This window comes from Catharus ustulatus, chromosome 4, assembly GCF_009819885.2.
Source record: "Catharus ustulatus isolate bCatUst1 chromosome 4, bCatUst1.pri.v2, whole genome shotgun sequence".
NCBI lineage: Eukaryota > Metazoa > Chordata > Aves > Passeriformes > Turdidae > Catharus > Catharus ustulatus.
In genome coordinates, this window is record NC_046224.1 from 74,904,681 (window position 1) to 74,923,538 (window position 18,858).

At 40.6% G+C, this 18,858-nt stretch overlaps 1 protein-coding gene across 2 annotated transcripts in view; it reads right to left on the reverse strand.

Annotated features, from left to right (window-relative positions):
• DCP1B (decapping mRNA 1B) overlaps positions 1-18,142 on the reverse strand; it is a 38,302-nt gene extending 20,160 nt beyond the window's left edge. The window contains exons 1-3 of one of the 2 annotated variants that reach the window (XM_033057449.1): positions 17,994-18,142; positions 16,890-16,930; positions 14,620-14,747 (exon numbers count right to left, since the gene is read on the reverse strand). In XM_033057449.1, coding sequence (XP_032913340.1) covers positions 14,620-14,747; positions 16,890-16,930; positions 17,994-18,128 — 304 coding nt within the window. In that variant the 5' untranslated portion in view covers positions 18,129-18,142. Of the gene's footprint in view, positions 1-14,619; positions 14,748-16,889; positions 16,931-17,993 lie in introns of those variants that run through there. The other variant, XM_033057450.1, reaches the window with a different exon arrangement.
• Positions 18,143-18,858: the final 716 nt, after the last annotated feature.

Genomic DNA, 18,858 nt, shown 5'->3' on the forward strand with positions numbered 1-18,858 from the left:
CCACACTTGGCTATTTTAAAAGAAGTTTCTGTGTCTTTGTCTTGCAAGGCAGGCAGACACCTTTACGCCGCTATGTTTAGGACTGCAACAAGGGGAAAAAAAAAAAACCTGCAGCACAGACAGCTGCACACTATCCAGGAAAGCTGAATTCCATCCCAGAGATGTTATGCAACGACACACAAGCTGTGAAATGTCATCTGAAGAGGCTGCACTGGTTGTGTGGGCTTCATTTCTCAGTGGCTGAGACAAGAGCCTAGACCTGAGTGCAAGATTTGAGTGCGTGGCCTGCAAAAACACCAGTCATCCCAATCCGAGTCTGTAAGAAGTGTTTTTGAATTTATGAATAATAAACACGCTAGAAAAACTTGGCTTGAGTAATTCAAGGCAGACATTCCATATTTAACTGGTCTCTAAATGTAACTACTCTACCCTAGGATCCCAATTTGGGAAATGGGAAGAATATTTCTAACACTTCCCTTTGTTCATCAGCTATTAGAGCGATGATTACTGGAGAAAACAAGAGAACCCAGTAATTCTAACTCCAGTGCAGAACTACAGCAGCATATAACAAAGCAAGTGACCCAGGCATGAGTAATGAGGAAAAAGCAGAATACTGAGTAGCCTCTCCATGTGAACACAACCCCCAACTGTTTGATAACCAAAACAAAGTCCATATTGCAAAAGAACACAACCACACAATATACAGTTCCATAAACAGAGACATTGCACAACCAGCCTTAACTTTGGTATTTCCTAGTTTAGGAGTAAAGTCCTTTTAGCTCTGAATAGGTTTTCAATTGTTTCAAATACAAAATTTTGCTCTTTAGATACTTAAATCCAAAACACTAGCAAATCATTTCAGTTGTGTCGTCTTATACCGTATTGATGGAAACGTGGCTTATCAACAGGACAGACTGAAGCAAGGTATGAGTTTTTCAAACAACAAAATGTGCATTTTTATTATGAGCTTAACCTAAACTCTAAAAAGCTCTGAAAAGACCCTATCTGTTAGATTATCAGACACCTTTTCTTTCATTTAAAGGTTAATAAAGCTCCTGATCTGCTTATTTGGAAAACTCTTAACAAGGACAGGGAAAAGCAAGACTTGGTATTTCCATTATCTCAAATGTTTAAAATATTATGTCTTAACAAGCAGGCTACTAAAAAAAAAAAAAAAAAACACACACAAACACCAACCAAACTAGTTGTTAAAGGAAAACAAACCTACTCAGAGACATGTCATGCAAAGCAATGATTACACACGACCGTTTTTCAGCCCACCTGAGGAGGGAATTGTTTAACCAATTTTATTTAAAAAATCCTCCACAAAATATGCAATTAAAAAAACCTAACAAATTAAAAAGCCCCTTCGTTACCCCTTCCCCCAAAAGCAAATGGTTTGAGAGTGGGCAATGACTGGCAACATTACTGAAGTCAAGAATAAGTTCCTCACCACCATCTGTTTCATTATGCTTGGAAGTACGCCTTAAAAATCAAGAGAAAGTTGTTAATAGAATGGACTCTGAAATATTCCTACCATCATCTATCAGTCATGAAAGTTGGGGGACCCATTTTCAGACTTCTAGATAGAGCCAGCAAGTATTTCTGGTTTCACGAGGCAAAAAAAGGGACAGCACAGACATGGTGGATGGTTTAATAAATCATGTCTGTGACTCTGAGAGACTGACTTCAGGCAGATTTTTAATCCAAATTTATCAGAAATTTCCATGAAGAAAAATCAACTGTGGAGCAGTCCAACAAAATAAGGTGACAGGAAAGGCCCCTCAGCAGCCTCAAAGCTAAAGTTCTGTTAGTACTGCAGAAAAAGGTAAAGTCCATTGATCCACCCATTTCCATAAAGCTCAGCAGACCTAAGAGTCCATCGGCAAGTTCGTTACTTTCTTTGGAAAAGAGCCCAAATGCAAACTGTATTTGCAAGATTTTCCCTTAAATATGCCTTCTGTTGATGCTACAAGAAATTTTTAGTCATGACACAGGAATAGCATCTATGTTATGATCCATCTGGTTTAGAGGATTTTTTTTCCCCCCCACCACACCACTGGTTTTCCAGTCACACCTCCTGCCATTGCATCATCAGTTCCAAAAATTTTTAAAATCATGATGGTGCATGGCACTGAAATTAAGGCAGGAATGCTGTAGATGCCAGGCTATCAATTTCTTCATTACTTAATGAGTATTTTTTCTTATAAATAGGCTCATAAATAACAAATGGTTCCCATTACTATTTCACAAAAAGACTTCCAAAACATCCCTGTCAGACAAGAGCTCCACACGCTAAAATCTACATCCAAATATCATCAGTCAACACAAGCAGGATTCCTGTGAAATAAAAATCCATCACGCAAAGGCATACTGGAAAACAAACACAACCCCTTAACACCTGAAATTATTTTTTTTTAGCTTACCTGTGCTCTGTGGTCTCTGCTAACTTCCTAAAGCAAACAATAAAATATGGTGAAATGAACCAAGACCTGATCTACAGAAATCACCTGAGCAAAACACAACAATGCCTTACAAAAATGGAGGCTAAGCATAAATCCATAGCTCTCATCAGCAGAAAGTCTTACACTAACAGAAGATTGCCACAAGTGGAAGAGATTAAACTAGAACCTTCTTGATTCTGTGCACTTCACTCCTACCTAGTAACAAAAGACAACTCAGTTCAATCAAGAAGGGGACAACACAGCTTTTCCAGCCTGGAGACAACAAAAAAAATCGCTTTTATTGGAAAGAACAGAAAGGAGAGCTACGTTTAGTGCCTCAATTTCCAGCCTTTTTCTTCCCACTAGGTTAAGAAAAGCAGCAACTTCCGTGTGTTTCTTGTGGAGTATCTGGGCTTCCAGTCCCAGGGGGAACAGTTGCTCTGCTGTCTGTGACACACACAGCTGCTGCTAGAGGACTCACCGGAGTGCTCACATCCAGCTTTTCTTTTAGAATTTAGTCCAATCTAAGAATACGCTCCCAATTACTTCTAAAGTGCATCTCTGAGGTACCTGCCAAAGGTACACCTGTAATTCCACAGCTATAGTTAAGTTCAAGGTCAAATTGTTTTCCAAACTCTGACAATGCCCTTCTCCTGTACATTAGAAGAGAGGGGGGAAAAAACCAGAAGACTATTTTAACCTCAAATAGGTGTTCAATAGTATGTAATTTTCTCCTGAAACCTGAATTTTTACTATAATCAGCATGATGAGCTGTCACTCCAAATGGTTTAACTCCCACAAAACAATGAACAGCTTCAGAAAGGGCTCCATGAGGAAAATAAGCAACCTTAACTATAGATGATGTTTCCAATTCTGACTGTTGTGATCTCATCTCTTACATCTCCACTGCATACCTTCAGATCCTAAGTAATGAAAATACATTTGCAGATCTGGACTAAGTTCTTAGCCTGCAACAATATAAGTCTGAGTTACTTGCATGTCTTTGTTCTTGTAAGAAGAAACATGTAAGAAATAACCTAAAATCAAGGGAAATTAAAACCCCCCATTTCAGTATTTTTCCATTCGTATACTCTATATACACCACCATTTTGGATAGGCAATTGTTTCACTTTTGCTAAACTATCTCTAATTCTAAAATGGATTGAAAATGAATTTTAGAAATCCACATAGAAATAGGCAAAAGTCAACTGCTCCACCTGATATTTACAGCAATTCTTATGCATGCCCTTTTATTGCTTTGCCACAGCCTTTGAACAGGTTATACTCCATACATTCAAGAGTTCTCCTCTAGCCATTCCTTCTCTAGCACTCAGCTGCTACACTGCCTTCAGTAACATCTGCTTGTCTGTCAAGCTGCAAAGTTTGCAGAACAATTTTTAGCAATATAATACAATTTCACAGGCACAGAAAGGACTTGCACTGTTCTCACAGAATTAGACAACTTATAATAGTTTTACTCCAGTTGTGGGTAGGTTCACACTGTGTTCACAAGCTAAATTTCACCCTGAACCCTTTATCATTCACATATGGCCACTGAATTTTTTACATGCTTGAAAGCTGAAGTATCATTATAGTATTAATTGGAAGTGTTTTACCTTCATTTTCATTGTGAAATTGCAATTCAGTAATTTCTTTCACGAATACACAAATAACAGCGCTTTGAAGTACCTTGTCACTTTTTTCTTTTGATTACAGCAATTCAATTTTACTTGTATGCATTTTAAAATTTTATTTTAAAAACTCAAGTTGGTGCTCAGATTATTCAGAAGTTTACTGACTTTGCTATAGTCTTGCATACAAGACATTCTGTATGCAAGAACACAGAATATTCTGTGTATACGTACAAAAAGACAAACAAGGTACCCCTGAGATCAAGTTGGTCACCAAAAAAATGTAATTTAAGTAGTAAGCAGTTTCTTATTCAACCTGAAATTCAACAGAAGAAAAAACCCTCACATTCATCAAATTCATTCTATATTAGCAGCTAGATACTTCACAATAGCAGCACTGGGAACTACCTTGCAACTCTGAATCCCTGATTATAGACTAGAGATACAGTCCTATTTAAATTCAAATCTGGGATTTTTGCATTGGACTATTTTCACTGCAGCAACTGAATTGTTTCCACACTAAGTAAAATTGCATATTTCATTTCGCTTCAGAAGTCAGCAGTGTTTTACTAGCTTATGCATAATCCTTCAGGAATAAAACTTAAGTCATCATCTGCTTTCTCAGTCTCTCCCCTCCTTCAGCTTTTAACTCGCAGTGCAAATTTGAACATATAGTTTGCTTTCTGTTCAAGAGATTTACAGAAATTGTCACACAAGAAAAACCAGAAAACAGGTAACAATAAACAGAAGGTAGCAAAGCCCTGCAAAAAGACGTATCATACTCAAAAAAATTTCCAATGTTATTTCTCTCCTTTTTCTAATTATGAAACTTCATTAACTTGTTAATTGAAAGATACAAAATATGCCTGTATAGAGGATTTCACACAGTATGTCGCTTAGGAAAAGATACTGAAATTTACAGAAAGGCAGTTTGACAGAGACAAAAGAAATGGTACCGCTCAAACAGAGTTAGCATCCTGCCTAAAGCAGCAAATGATTCACAAACTTCTTAGTCCCTTTACTACTGACTTCTGACCTGAAGTTTGTGTCTTACATTACTTACTTTTTTCCCCTCACTGGCTACACAACCTCTCTGGTTGGTTTTACACATGTAAAAAAATATATCTGTTATGCAAGGGGATTATTAAAACAGGCTCCCAAAGTCCTAGGCATATGTATGTCCAAAATAATGAAGCCAGTAGGAAAAACCCACCAAGGTATTTTCTGAGCTTGATTTTAAGGCATTGTGAGAGGAAGACTTGACATTTTATGTCAGGAGGTTCTGTTGCAAACCCCACCACTGGGCTGCAGCCACAACCATTAAAGCCGAGCAGGCAGCAGGCATTAAGTTCAGTGCTGTTACTGGTTTGGATGCCAGTTAAGACAAAAAAGCAACACTGCCTTTGCAGCCTGAGTGGAATTCCACTGGAGCACTTGCACCGTGTTTCTGTTTATAACACATTCCTTGTCCTTTAAAGGGTATGCTATCTTACACTTGGGAAGGCTTTCTTTCCTCTTCCCTCCTGCAATTGAAAAGTATTCCTTACTGCCGATTTAAGGCTTGTTTTGACAAAGAGAGCACTGATGAGGCACTCAAGAGCTTGTATTAAATCAAAGTTAGACAGAAGTGAGCAGCTTGTATATGTACCGTGGGATACACTTGCTCACATATTTATCTTCCATGTTTTGAGAGAAGGTTACAAATATTTTTATATATACACACACACATATATAAGAGCGTGAGTAAGCAAGCTCACATTCCAAAAGAAGTTTTCTGGCTATGTCAGGAGTGCAGTCCACCCTCTGCTAAGCAAACCTATTTGTTCCAAGCACAAGAGGATATTATCAGAGGAGCCCGTGTCACTATACAGAAAGCAGAGAGCACCATGGCTCGCTGAGGTGATGAGCTGACGGCTGGATGGCGCCCATTATCTCCACTCCTCAATCCAAGTTTTCCTGAAAAACGGACAAGGGGAGGAGAAGGCTCCAACTGAGACCAAGGCACAGAGGACAAGCAAAGGATTAGGAGTGAACAGCAAGAAAAGGAAGGAGAAGGCAAAAGATGTTGAAAAGTTATCAATCAGCTAGAGAATAGTTTCTAGATCAGAAGATCCAGTTGTCAGCAATTTAAAACAATATTCAGGTTTTAACTCCTGTACAAGGCTATTACATAACCCTGAAGCAAGGAAATTAACCAAAAGGAATGTGCCTTAACTATCTATAGAAAATACACTTAGTTTCAGCTGCTTCAACACTCCTTGGAATTTTAAAATGTTTCAAGCCTTGGTTCGGCAAGCTTATCACCCCCTGCCTAGTCACCAGCCAGGGGAACCAGATGCCAAGTACAAGGGGAAGCTGGTGCATGAAACTCAGCTGAACTGCTTCTACATCAAGCCTGGAGGTAAGACAGCATCATCCACTCGTGTGCACAGGAACTGTACTGGGAGCTGCCGTGAGTGTTGCCTTCCTCTTTAAATAGAGAAATCTGTGTAATGTAGGAGACTACCCTAATAGCTCACAGCAGTATTTGGTGATAATGTACTGGGAAGCCCTGAATGTGTGATGACTCCACCACTCGATTTAGAGAATTCTGGTAATTCTCAAATCTGGGGAGTTAAGTAGATGGCTTCTCTTGGTTATATATTGTATTTTGAGCATCTAATGAACATTGTTTTCCTGCTTCTACTGTGGCATCATTCAAAAAAATGAATGCAAGTATACGGAAAAAGCAGGAAAGAGGTTTTATCAGAGACAAAGAGGCTAAGACTTTTAAAATACACAAAAGCTGAAAATACTAAATACGTGTGTGCGTATGTGAAGGGATTAAGCTGCAAAGGCGGTCACAGAAGGGATTTGTGAAAAGCAGCCAGCTCTGAATATATCCTTGTTTGCAGCAGAAACATGCAGGCACCCATGTACCTACTGCCCCTGCTCCTGAAACACCTACCATTTTATGCTGTACAAGGAGGGAGGTGTCAAGCAGAGGATACACAGGTAGTCACGTGAAAATAACCCCTCTGAAAAAACTTCATTATCTGCTGCAAGCCCAACTCTTGAGCATTACTGCATCATGTGCCTATCTTATCTTGAAGGGACGTCAGGAATGCCCAGCACTGGCACTACACTCTCCACAGCAAACCTGCAGACAAGCTGATTTGTTGCTTATATGCTGACATCCATAAATGGGAAACAAAGACTGTGCCTAGCAGATATATGCAGCATTACTCTCCTGCCATCCCATGCAGAAACTCAGTCCCAGAGGTGGCATGTTTGATACATGATTTTAACTATTCCATATTCTTTTACTACTGATTTGTTTGCGTAAGCTGAGATACAGCTGCACCACACACAAAATAATTACCAGCCATCCAAAAACTACAGAGTTTTTTTGTCTTAGCTCTTTAGCCTGTTTCTTCTCACATGGCATACTCAGACTTCCAGATTGGGCTAAAACTGAAAACCTGCATTAGGATTACTGGACTCCTTGCCTTTACTTTTTTTTTAAAGCATCTTTAACACACAATAGAAAAACATCATTAGAGCAGAAAGATGGCTGCAGTCATCACAGTTACAGCTGAAAAAGCCACTTAACAAAATCCATTCTAAACTGTCTGCTTTGCTTGGTCAAAGGCTTTCACACTTGGCCCCTAATCCTCAGGGGAGGAAGGGGAAGGAAGAAACTAAAATTGTCCTTTTAAGAAGTCTGAATAGAAATACTTGTGCTGAGTTGGGCAGCATGACAAGGGATGTGGTATTACATATGAAAAATTAAAATTTAAGGCCTTCAGAAGTGGTGTCTATAAATTCTGCTAAAAAACAAATTATATTTAGCTCAGAGGAAAATATGAATAATAAGGCAGCCGTGGTAAAACAAAAATTAGAAATACTTAGTACAAACAATTTTGCTTTAAAATCAATAAACAAAAAGGAATTTTGCAGCTCCTCCTTTTTTTTTATATGAACCATAAAAACATACAACATAGAATATTTACTCTCCACAATACACAGAAAAAAAACCCCAAACACCCTAAAGCTGAATTAATAGCTGGTACTCCTAGAGTCACAGTAATAATTTAGCTTGGTTGGGGGCTCTGCAGTTCACTTAATCCAGCCTTCTGCTCAATATAGTGGCAGCTTCTGAGAGACACTTGCAGCAAGAAGAAATCATGATCAACTCCAAATTTACATAAAAAACTCACATTCTAGGGCACATTTTCAGTTAATTTCTTTTAAAGTAACTTTCCTGTTCCCTTCCTTAGGTCAAAAATCCACTCCTTCCATAGACTGCTTAAGCAGAGTTTAGTTACAGGTTAAAAACCCTGTAGTTTGTGCACTCTAGAACAGGTAGGCCGAATAACCTGACTGCAAAACCATAACTCCTGGTGTTAAAACCCACTTGCCCTGTGCCAGCACTGCTTCATGTCCACCTATCCCTGACTGTGTTAACTTATGCCATCAAGTTATAGCAATATTTTGACATCTCAGCAGATGGGCATTAAAGGTTTTCAGATAACCTTGAAAATTAAAATGAGACAGAAAACATGAAAATGCAATAGATAAAGGCACATATTTTATGGTTTTAGTGATAAAAATGTAAATTGGTATCTATACTATTTCCAAGGGGCAGTTTATTATTTTCCTTGACATTCTGAAGTAATTTTTGCCATTTTCTAAGGACATTAAAATCATTCATTAGTTCAAGTATAGACCAAAGAGGCAGAAACTATAAGGGAAAAGGAGTAGAGAATTAGTAATGCCTTTATCTATGCTTTTATAAACTTGTTTATCAACAGTTAATTTCTGAGTGTAGGTACAAGGAAGTCAATAAACTGAGTGCTAGAAGCCACCACGCATGAAAAAAAAAATAGTAAAAAAAAATAGTATCACTATGAACCCAAAAAATAAGACCCAGTAACAAACTTGCTAGCTTCTCTCAAAAAAATTTGCAAATCAACTATAAAACAGTTAAGTTGGACAGAAACTAAAACACATTTCAAAATTCATGCAACATGAAACAGCTCATGCTGCATCCTTGATTTTCTGCATTTAGAATTAACTTGTAAGTAAATAATTATTTTCAGCATCTATGTTGCCTTTCCAATTTAAAAAGGAAAATAATGCCTTTGCTCAAGAGTGATAGCATCCCAATACTCCGAGCAAAACTGAGGTTTCACTTGAAGATCAGGAACATCCAGGGAACATAATCATGACCTCTGCTGTTGCTCTGTCTCGCTGGACACACAATGAATTTTTAAAATGCTGATCAAAGGAGAGAAACAGGAACGGAAAGGAAGAGGTTTGTCTGTATCTCTGAGACAAAAAAGTCTCCAAAGACAGAACCTCAGGTATTCTGAACAAGTGGCACTAGTCAGTCCTGGGACTTATTAAAAACAGCTTTACCCACAACTGTTTAGCAGAAAACCAGGCTGAGAAGACTACAGCCCTAAAAAGGGAATGGCCCTTCTGCCAAAATTTCTTTGCATTTCTACAGTTTGAGTTTGCACTTGTGTTTCAAATTGACAAATGCTTTTCAAAGAATTTTCAACTACAGAAATACTTTCCTAAACCAAACAGGCAGGCTGTAGCAGGCCAGAATAATAGCTCTGCAAACAAACTTCAGCTCAAAAAACCTTGGTTTTTAGTTATTCACTTGTGACAAAAACACTGCATTTTGTCTAATGATGCAGTAACAGAAAACCACCTAATAGGAGAAAAAATAATGAAAACTGGACCAAGTTAAACACATTTACAGGCATTTCTTTCAAAATTCTCAAAGATGAATGAGCATTTGGGAAATAATCGATTGAATACACATTTCAATTTTCTGCATTCATCCTGTTGGGTTTTGATCTTGGACCTGATACTGTATGTGGGCAGGAAGAAAGCTTATAAATAAGGTTCTCCTTTCTAAATTGCTATTTTTACTCAAACCAAAAACATTGAACAGAAACTCTAATATAACATTAAAAAAGGCTGGAATATCTATTTTTCATGTCTCAATTGAGCAAGTAGCAGCGTATTGGTCAATATCCACAAGGCCAAGTCTAAATACATACACAAGGAAATTCAATCACCAAACACTGGTTTCATTCTCAAATCTAAAAAACAAGAAAGAAGATTTTTACAGTCCTGTATTGCACAATAATGCAGAGTAGACTATGAACACATTTCAAGGGGAAAAAGATACTATGGTAGCCAAAAAAAGATTGTTTTCCATCATATATTGTTTTCTACATATCACTCTGATTCTCTTCTTGTTGCCTCCTATCTTTTCCTTCAGAAGTAAGCTTTTTAAATCTTCAAGCTGTTTTTTACAAGAGAAATGCCACTTGCAGGATCATTGCAGAGTGGGACACTTATAACCCATTTGTGTTTTTAACAGGATTTATTTCCTTAGAAGGGCAAACTAAATTGAGCCACAATCAGTCTCAAAAGATAGATCTGAGTAGATCTATTTGAGAGGCCTCATGGATGCTATAACACAATCTAAGAATGCAAAACAACAGCCTGAAGAAAGTATCCACTGTTACCTTTTCCTAAACATTTTGAGATAACTTGCTCCAAAGCCTGTATTTGGAAAAAAAATTTCTTACATCATTATGAACTATGGGGGAAGAAAAAAAAAAACCCCAACCCCACAAACCGTAGATAAAACCCATAAAATTGCTTTAGACAGCTGGCAAACTAGCCTCTCCCTGCTATCCCATTGACCAGAAGTCTCTGCAGTGTAGGAATCTGGGAAAACAATACAAAATGTTCAGGGTTCTGAGAGACACATGCTGGCAGGTTAAACCAAAACACTGAAACAAGTGTGAGGTTATGTATACACCACATGTGTCTGCACAGCTTTGCCAAAACCAGGCATGTCGGCTCCGCTTCTGTACCACTTGCTGAACCCCTGCCAAAGCCCAAATTCAGCAGACTCTTGACACTGGGAAGTCTTTATTCCATTTCAGGGTTAGGAGATGACACAAGCAAAGCCCTTGCTACAGCATGGCACAGAAGCGCAAAGTAACTTTTCTATCCAAATAGGTACAGAAACCGTCAGAAAATACTGGTTGATGTGTCACACAATTTCTTTCCCTGCTCAATATAGCAGAAAAGCACCCAATTAACCTGTATCAGATCACTGTCACAATTAGCATACTATTTTAAGGTAAGAACTTGTGTTCTTGGCAGCTGAAATGCTCAAGGTGAAGCCAGCTCTGAGATAAAGCAATTTAATATTCCCCAAATTCCCTATTTGCTATAAGAATCAAAAGCAGTATTCAGTGATTAAAAGGTACAAGTGTGAAATCAAGAAATAACTCCCTGACCCAGCAGACAGATGTAAACACCTGGCACAGTAGAGAGTGGGGAACATCTGTAATTATTATGTAGCTGCTAAAGGGGGAAAATTAAGGGGATTTAATCAATAATTTACTGGTATATATTTCTTGTGAACTATCTCATATCAATCAGCAGTAAGGCTTAAGCAGCAGGCTCTAAACACAGGTTTCCCCAATAACTATCACCAGAACCTAATTAAAAAAGTAGTAATTATGTAGTTAAGATAACAAATAGCTAACTCATGAAATTTTTAAATGTCTTTAAAGTTGTTAGGTCATCTAAACAAAACCAGAACTACTGTCTTGCTCTCAGATAGCAAGCACCTAAAATTGCAGTTAACTACAGAAGTTTAAAGGTCACATTGAAAATTGCCTGTTTGAGCCATAAACCTTCTGTCCTTGGTGGGAAAAGACTTCTGCTGGCATTAAAAACTGATTTGAGCTTTGAAAAGAGTAACCCCAGCTCTACCCTAACAGATTTCCCAAACAAAACCTTGCTGTGGAATAGTGGACCAGTGCAAACATCAACTGGCATGGATCCCAAATCCAGCCTGAAAAGTCCTGGGATTAGACTAAGTCGCTAACACGGTGTTTAGACAATATTTCAACTTAATATGATCAATAAAAAATATGAAAAAACAGTAAAAAGATGAAATACACCTTTTTATTTTAAGCATTTTTAAAACTTGCATTTATTGCATTCAGGAAAATTTTTTTTCTATTGTGATCATATATTGGACACAAAGCACGCTTTCCAAAAGGTTAGCTCTTAAAGGACAAAATGTTGGGCTTGCCCAGGAAACATGCACCATCTTTTGCACCAAAAAAACTGATTTTAGACTGTGTGACACAACCAGTCAGATACTCAGCTGTACAAAATAGATTTTGCATATTGGAAGAAATAAAACAATGAGCAGGGCCAGCAATAAGAAGCAGAGAGGGAATTGTTCGTTTTGTTAGAGCTAATAAGATCTAACATGTATGAAAAACAGCCTAACAAGTCAAACAACATTTTAGAAAAAGATAATTTCCAGCTACTGTCAAGTATTACTGCCAAACTGTCCACTGTTCTGCCAAGTAAACAGCTATTACTGAGTACTCCTTGTGAGAATGTGAAAGTGGGAGATAAAAATAATACTACAACATAAGGGCCTAAACACCCCATTTTGTAAGAAAACTTCATTTAACAAGGAATAAGCCTCAAGCCTTAGTTTTGCAAAAAACTATAAAGGCAAGCTGTACAATAAAGCACAAGAGCAAGAAAATATTCATATAGAAAATTCAATAGGATATTCTGAACTGTGCTTGGATGAGGCCCTTGTGCAAACTGATACTTATCATTGAGGAGTTCCCTTTACCTCACATTGCAAAGGCTTTGAAATACAAAATAAGGAAAAAAGGGCAAGAGGTATATCTGTAACTCAGTGAAGAAATCACCACATGAACTATTTGTGGGGATCTAAATATAACCTGGAAAAGTCAACTAAGTCGGTAAAATTTTCTTCCAATTTGCTCTGGAAACAGATGTCTTCATAAAAACAAAAAAGACCAGCTTTTCCTTTGAAGTATCAAAACCTTCAATTATCTTGAAAAATTATAATTAAGCCTTAGGAAGAATATTTTAGGAAGATAAACAGCTAGGTAACTTATACCAGAACTCACCTGATACTGTCAGAATGTATAGGGTTTTAAGTAAAACACAATCTGCTCTCACACAACCAAACTCTTAATTCAACTAGGAGGCATAGATTTACCCATGGTTAGATCAAACAGCTAACCCTGGTACACATCAGATCCACAGACCAGGCATCCTGCTCAGAACCACAGGCTGCTACTTATATTTAAGACCCTGCAAACCTAAAATTTTCATGTCTTAGTGAAAAAAGAGCTTACAGCACCCAACCCTTGCGTTTTCTCTTAGTAAAAAAACAAATCACAGTTTATGTGCAGTAATCCAACTACAATCTTATTTTCTGTCACACACAGAATTAGGACAACTTTAATTACTTATTATATTACTTGTGTCAACAAAAACAAAAAATTAATAGATCAGGTTTCAAAAAGTATATATTTGTATATACTTATGTAAACTTCTAATGAAGTCTAAAAAAGAGATTAAACAAGATGACAGCTACAAATGGAAAAGCCTTCAAAATCAGATAGAACAAAAAGGTGTCATAGTACTTAAAATCCTCATGTTTGGCCCAGTCCAGGTTAGCCTGGAGATGTCTGGAACTCTTTCCAGTCTCCTTTGAAAATCCAATTCTTAGTCAACCTAGCAAATAGTCCCAAAACCAGCAGTTTGATTTAGGCTATTTACAATGTTGTCTAGAACGCTTCTACCACATAGCGTGTGTGAACAATAGGATTCCCTCTAGATATATTTCTCAGCTCCAAATTAGTTTATGAAATAAGAAGGTCTAGCAGATTAGCAAATCAGGCTGCTTTGCAAGTGCTTTTGCCTTTTCTTCATCCACAGGGAACACTTGAGCACCACAGTTGACACAAACCATTTCTGCAATCTGCTTTTATGCATAAAGGACAAAGCCCAGATCAGGTACTACAGCTCTGATTCCAAGCAAAGCTACAAACTGGACTTACAACTGCTCCCTGTACATTGTAACAGTCTGTGTGCAGGTCTGCGGCACAAATAAGCTTCCTCATGTCTACCGCTCATTCCTGAACTTGCCTGACATTTGCTAATTCTTGTGCAAAGATAATCATGCAATATCACCAGAAAGCCCGAAGTCATAACTTTATCTTTCAGCAGGGTTTAGATTAGACTTAGCATTATGTTGTCAAGAGTTATGCCTAGTAGTTGAGAAGCAAGCTGCCTTCCAACATGCTCTAAGAACAGTATGCTGGAGCACAACACAGGGCTTGAATTGGCTGCATTTGTATCAAGACTACACACAGTACACTGAGACTTCCCAGGAGGGACTGGGGTGTATTCAGAACACACACAGGCAACCACAAATACCCACAATTTGTCAGTTAAATGAGGAGATGACTCCTAAGCACATCCTCATACTTTCTTTAGTAGAGTGGCATTTTAGGGAGCACTGAGCAATGCTTCTCTTTCAGCACATTAAAACAGCAAAATGCATTCCTTCCATTTTACCCTTTGAATGCTGCAGTCTACTTGGACTACCTTAACCAAGAACAAAAGGAAGAAAACCTGACTCCAGTAATTAACCCAACATGTCACATACTTACATCTGGCATTTCTGTAGAGCAGGAAAGGGTCCTGGAGCTGGAAATCAAGGTCTTTAGTAATAGGTTCTGTTCGATTTTCCATGCTCAGTCTGTTCATGATTGTGAAACCATGCCTTGGAGAAGCTGATCTGAAGAAAAACAAGTCAAGGAAAAATGAAATCATAACAATTTCTTTGTTGTCTAGTGCCCCAAATTAATTATTAACTTATTTCTAAGAGACACGACAAAAATCTGATTTGGTTGCCATGGAAATAACACTGGACTCTTGCAGTTTCAGTTATCCTTTTAATTATGGCAAAGCCCTATGTTTTGTAGGAGAAATAAACAGACCATCAGCATCATGTGATCCAATGCCACCATCCACCCTACAGCTCCTCACTGGACTAAAAAGCAGCAATTAAAACAAGACAGAGCAAACCAAGTTCTCAGCACTCAGGTTAACAACTGCAGATACAAAGTCAAAGAGAGAGTTTCCTAAAATGCAAGGATAAAAATGTCACCATGTGAGAAACTGAAAGTTTGTCCCAGAGCAGCTGTGAATCCTTCCCCATCCCTGAATGATCCCTGATAAATGAGGAACCTAAACCATGCTGTAACTCTAAATCATTATGCTCATTCATGGAGATTACACTTCAAGTCACTCAGATAAAACTTTTAAGCCTGTCATGATCCTGACAGGAGGCACTCCTTTCTATCCAGGTTTGGCAATAAAGGAAAAGATGACAGCTAAACATTTGGGAAAAGTGCCACCTCTGCTTAAATGCTGGTGTATGAATTTCCTTATGAAACCAAAACACAGGAACCTCTACTACAGGATTGGAGTCAAAAAAATAAAAAAGGAAATCCTTGACAGGAATCCTTGTTTGCAAGAGTCCACTTAAACACTCCACTTAAACACTCCACTTCCACCAGTGTTCACCCAGTTGGAAGTCTCACTTCTTGACTCTTGCTCAAATCCACAGAGATGAGCTGGGCAGTGAATAAGTCAGTCCAAGTAAAACAGTAACATCATTGTACACTGTAATGAAAACAAAAGCACCACCAGTGGTCTCCAAACTGTCTGTTGGCAATATCTATTCCACAGCACTTCATAAATTACCTAGAAGTCACAGAAAATTCAAGTTAAAACTGATGAGGGCAATGCATAATGTTACACACAGTTTACAGCCTGTTCCAAACTGCTGCCTCAAGTGCAGCCAGGCAGCAACCTGCGCCCTAAATGGCAACTCCCTGAGGCAACAAAAACAACAGTGAAAGATAACAAATACCAGAAGGACCAGGTTTCACATTGTCAGCTCATGAGCTTCGAGACCAACATACCAGGAAATACTGCTTCTGTTTTGCAGCACAGAAGTCACCACATCCACCTAGTGCCAGCACAACAAAGGGCTGCTGCTTTCCTCTCCTGGTGGCAATTTGGCAGCACCTGATCGCCACTTACCTAAGAGCAGCTGAGAAAAATTACTGCTGACTATTGCCACTGCTAGCACAAGAGACCTGCAAAGACTGAAACCAGCATTCTCACTTCCCAAAAAGCTCACAGGCTCTGAGGCCTCTCTGTCACCTCATCCACTTCTCTAAGCCATCTCTTGCTTTCTCAGCTCTCCTTCGGTACCAAAGCTGAAAAAGCAACTTTCTGTTTTGGTGTTACACCTCAGCAGCTACTGCAACACCTGCTGACTGTGTAAACTTGGATTTTAACAGCAGTCACAAAGAAATGCTGGGGCACCAACATGGAAACCCCACCATAGGGCAGGCTTCACAACAGAACTAACACATGTGCTAGAAGGTACAAAAAATGATGCTCTGATAGCCACAACCAGACTTGCTGCTAAAACAAAGTATGAACGCCATCCAAAATGCTGGATAAAATATGCAAGAAAAATGAACATACACAAGTAGTATGAAAGTCACCTATTTAGGGGACACAGTATTTCTAAAGCTCTGCCATGCCCTTCCTTTAAGCAATATCATTATTTATTTCACTCTTTTGTTCAGACACTTTTAAACTACAAATCCTATTTCAACCAACACAAAAGATTGCTACAGTTTACCCATACTGACATTCAAACCACATTTGAAAGTCTTATCAAAATACAACAAGGTCACGTCTCCTTCGTGGTGTTTTCTTTCCCACATTTGCTTCCACCAGTTTGTTTTTGCCCTTGAACCAAAGAGAGCATTTTATTTTATTCAGCCATGCTCCATCCCAGCCAGGTTTTCCATGTCTACCAATTTCACCTGTATATGTCAAAATGCAGTGTCCTCACCTTGTGTAAACAAACAGCGTTCCCTCCACATCTGTCTTCTCCTGAAGAAAAGGAACATTTAGAAAGTTAGTGAGTCTCTTTTTCTCTATTTTACTAGCACCATCAGTTACACTTCTCTCACCCAAGCCAGGAGAAAATAAACTAAATTTCACCCGCTTGTGGTGAGAGGCTGGAGCTAGCACAGGTCACCACAAAGCTGAGCCAGGGTTTGAGGAAGGACATGAAAACACTGCAGGCACACCACCATTACATTAAACATAGCACTGGCTTAATCAGTTAATCAGGCTACACCTGATAACAATACATGAGCAAGAGGCAGAGAGAAGAGTTTTCAAAAGGCACCTGCCCTCAGTTGAGAGATATGGGGGAAAACAACACAAAAGGCAGACTGGGCAAGTTCTTCATTGTCAAAGCAAACCAAGAACCACCTGCCAGGAGCCTGAATGTTCTATTACCTAAAGTTCTCTGAAGGTAATTACATTTGTACCTCTTACAACAATGCTTTTAGCACTAGTAACTCCACCACTCTTTTGCACACGTTTGGTTTCTGTCACAGGTGTCAGAAGGGTAGAAGAGTACCTGAGGCCCAAGAGCTCTGGGTTAAACCCCAGTCTTCCATGGCCTTGGAATAAAAACCAGCCCTGGGTTAAACACTGATTTTCCACGGCCTTAGAATAAACCCCGGCCTCCACTGCACGGGACAGAACTCCTCTATCCCGCAGTCTACCGAAGCTCCATTCCCGGGCCCCAGAGACCCCTCAGCGTGCCCAGGGGCGCAGTAAGGAACCCGGCTGCCGCCCAGGAGCGGCTATAAGCGCCAGGCCCCTCCCGTCCCCACCCTCACACCTCCGCCCTTCCGGGGGCGGGTTCTTCCGGGGGCGTGCCCTCACGGGGGCGTGCCCGGGGCGGGGGGCGTGCCCCCAGGGGGGCGTGCCAGGGGCGGGGGCGTGCCAGGGGCGGGGGCGTGCCAGGGGCGGGGGCGTGCCCCCAGGGGGGCGTGCCCGGGGCGGGGGGCGTGCCCGGGGCGGGGGGCGTGCCCGGGGCGGGGGGCGTGCCAGGGGCGGGGGCGTGCCCGGGGCGGGGCGGGGGCGCGCGCGTACGTACCCACTGGCTGGCGCGATGGCCGAAGGTGTAGAGCGCCACCTGGCTGGCCACGTCCACGATGCCGCTGATGTAGGGGTCGTGCTGCCGCAGCGCCGCCAGGCTGATGTCCAGCCCCCGGCCCAGCGCCGCCGCCATCTTGCGCCCGCCGCGCAGCCCCCGCCAATCCAGCGCCGAGCCGCGGCGCGCCGCGAGCAGCCGCCGCAATCGAGCGCCGAGCGCCGGGCGCTCAGGATGGCGGGCGGCGGCGAGGGGCGGGCCGGGACCGGGCTGGGACGGAATCAGAGAGACACGCGGGGTTCTTGGAGCACCCGCAGCAGCGCAGAAACTCTGCAATTGTTTTAACCATTAGGGCCGGACTTGTGGTCTCATTTCAAGTTTCACTATTCCAGTACAAAGTACTGACAGCCTTAATAAATGTGGGCGGAAAGAACAGGTTTGAAATAATGTGAAGTAACAATCCAAGATAATTAACCCAAGAGGGGCTTTGATATCTATGCAGGGCTCAGGAATTCATGCAGGGCTCAGGGATCCATGAGGGGCTCTGGAGTCCATGAGGGGTACAGGTATCCATGAGGGGCTCTGGGATCCATGCAGGACTCAGGGATCCATGCAGGACTCAGGGATCCATGCAGGGCTCAGGGATCCATGCAGGACCCAGGGATCCATGCAGGACTCAGGGATCCATGCAGGACTCAGGAATCCTTGAGGGGCTCAGGGATGCATGCAGGGCTCTGGGATGCATGCAGGGCTCAGGGATCCATGAGGGGCTCAGGGATCCATGAGGGGCTCAGGGATGCATGCAGGGCTCAGGGATCCATGAGGGGCTCAGGGATCCATGAGGGGATCAGGGATCCATGCAGGGCTC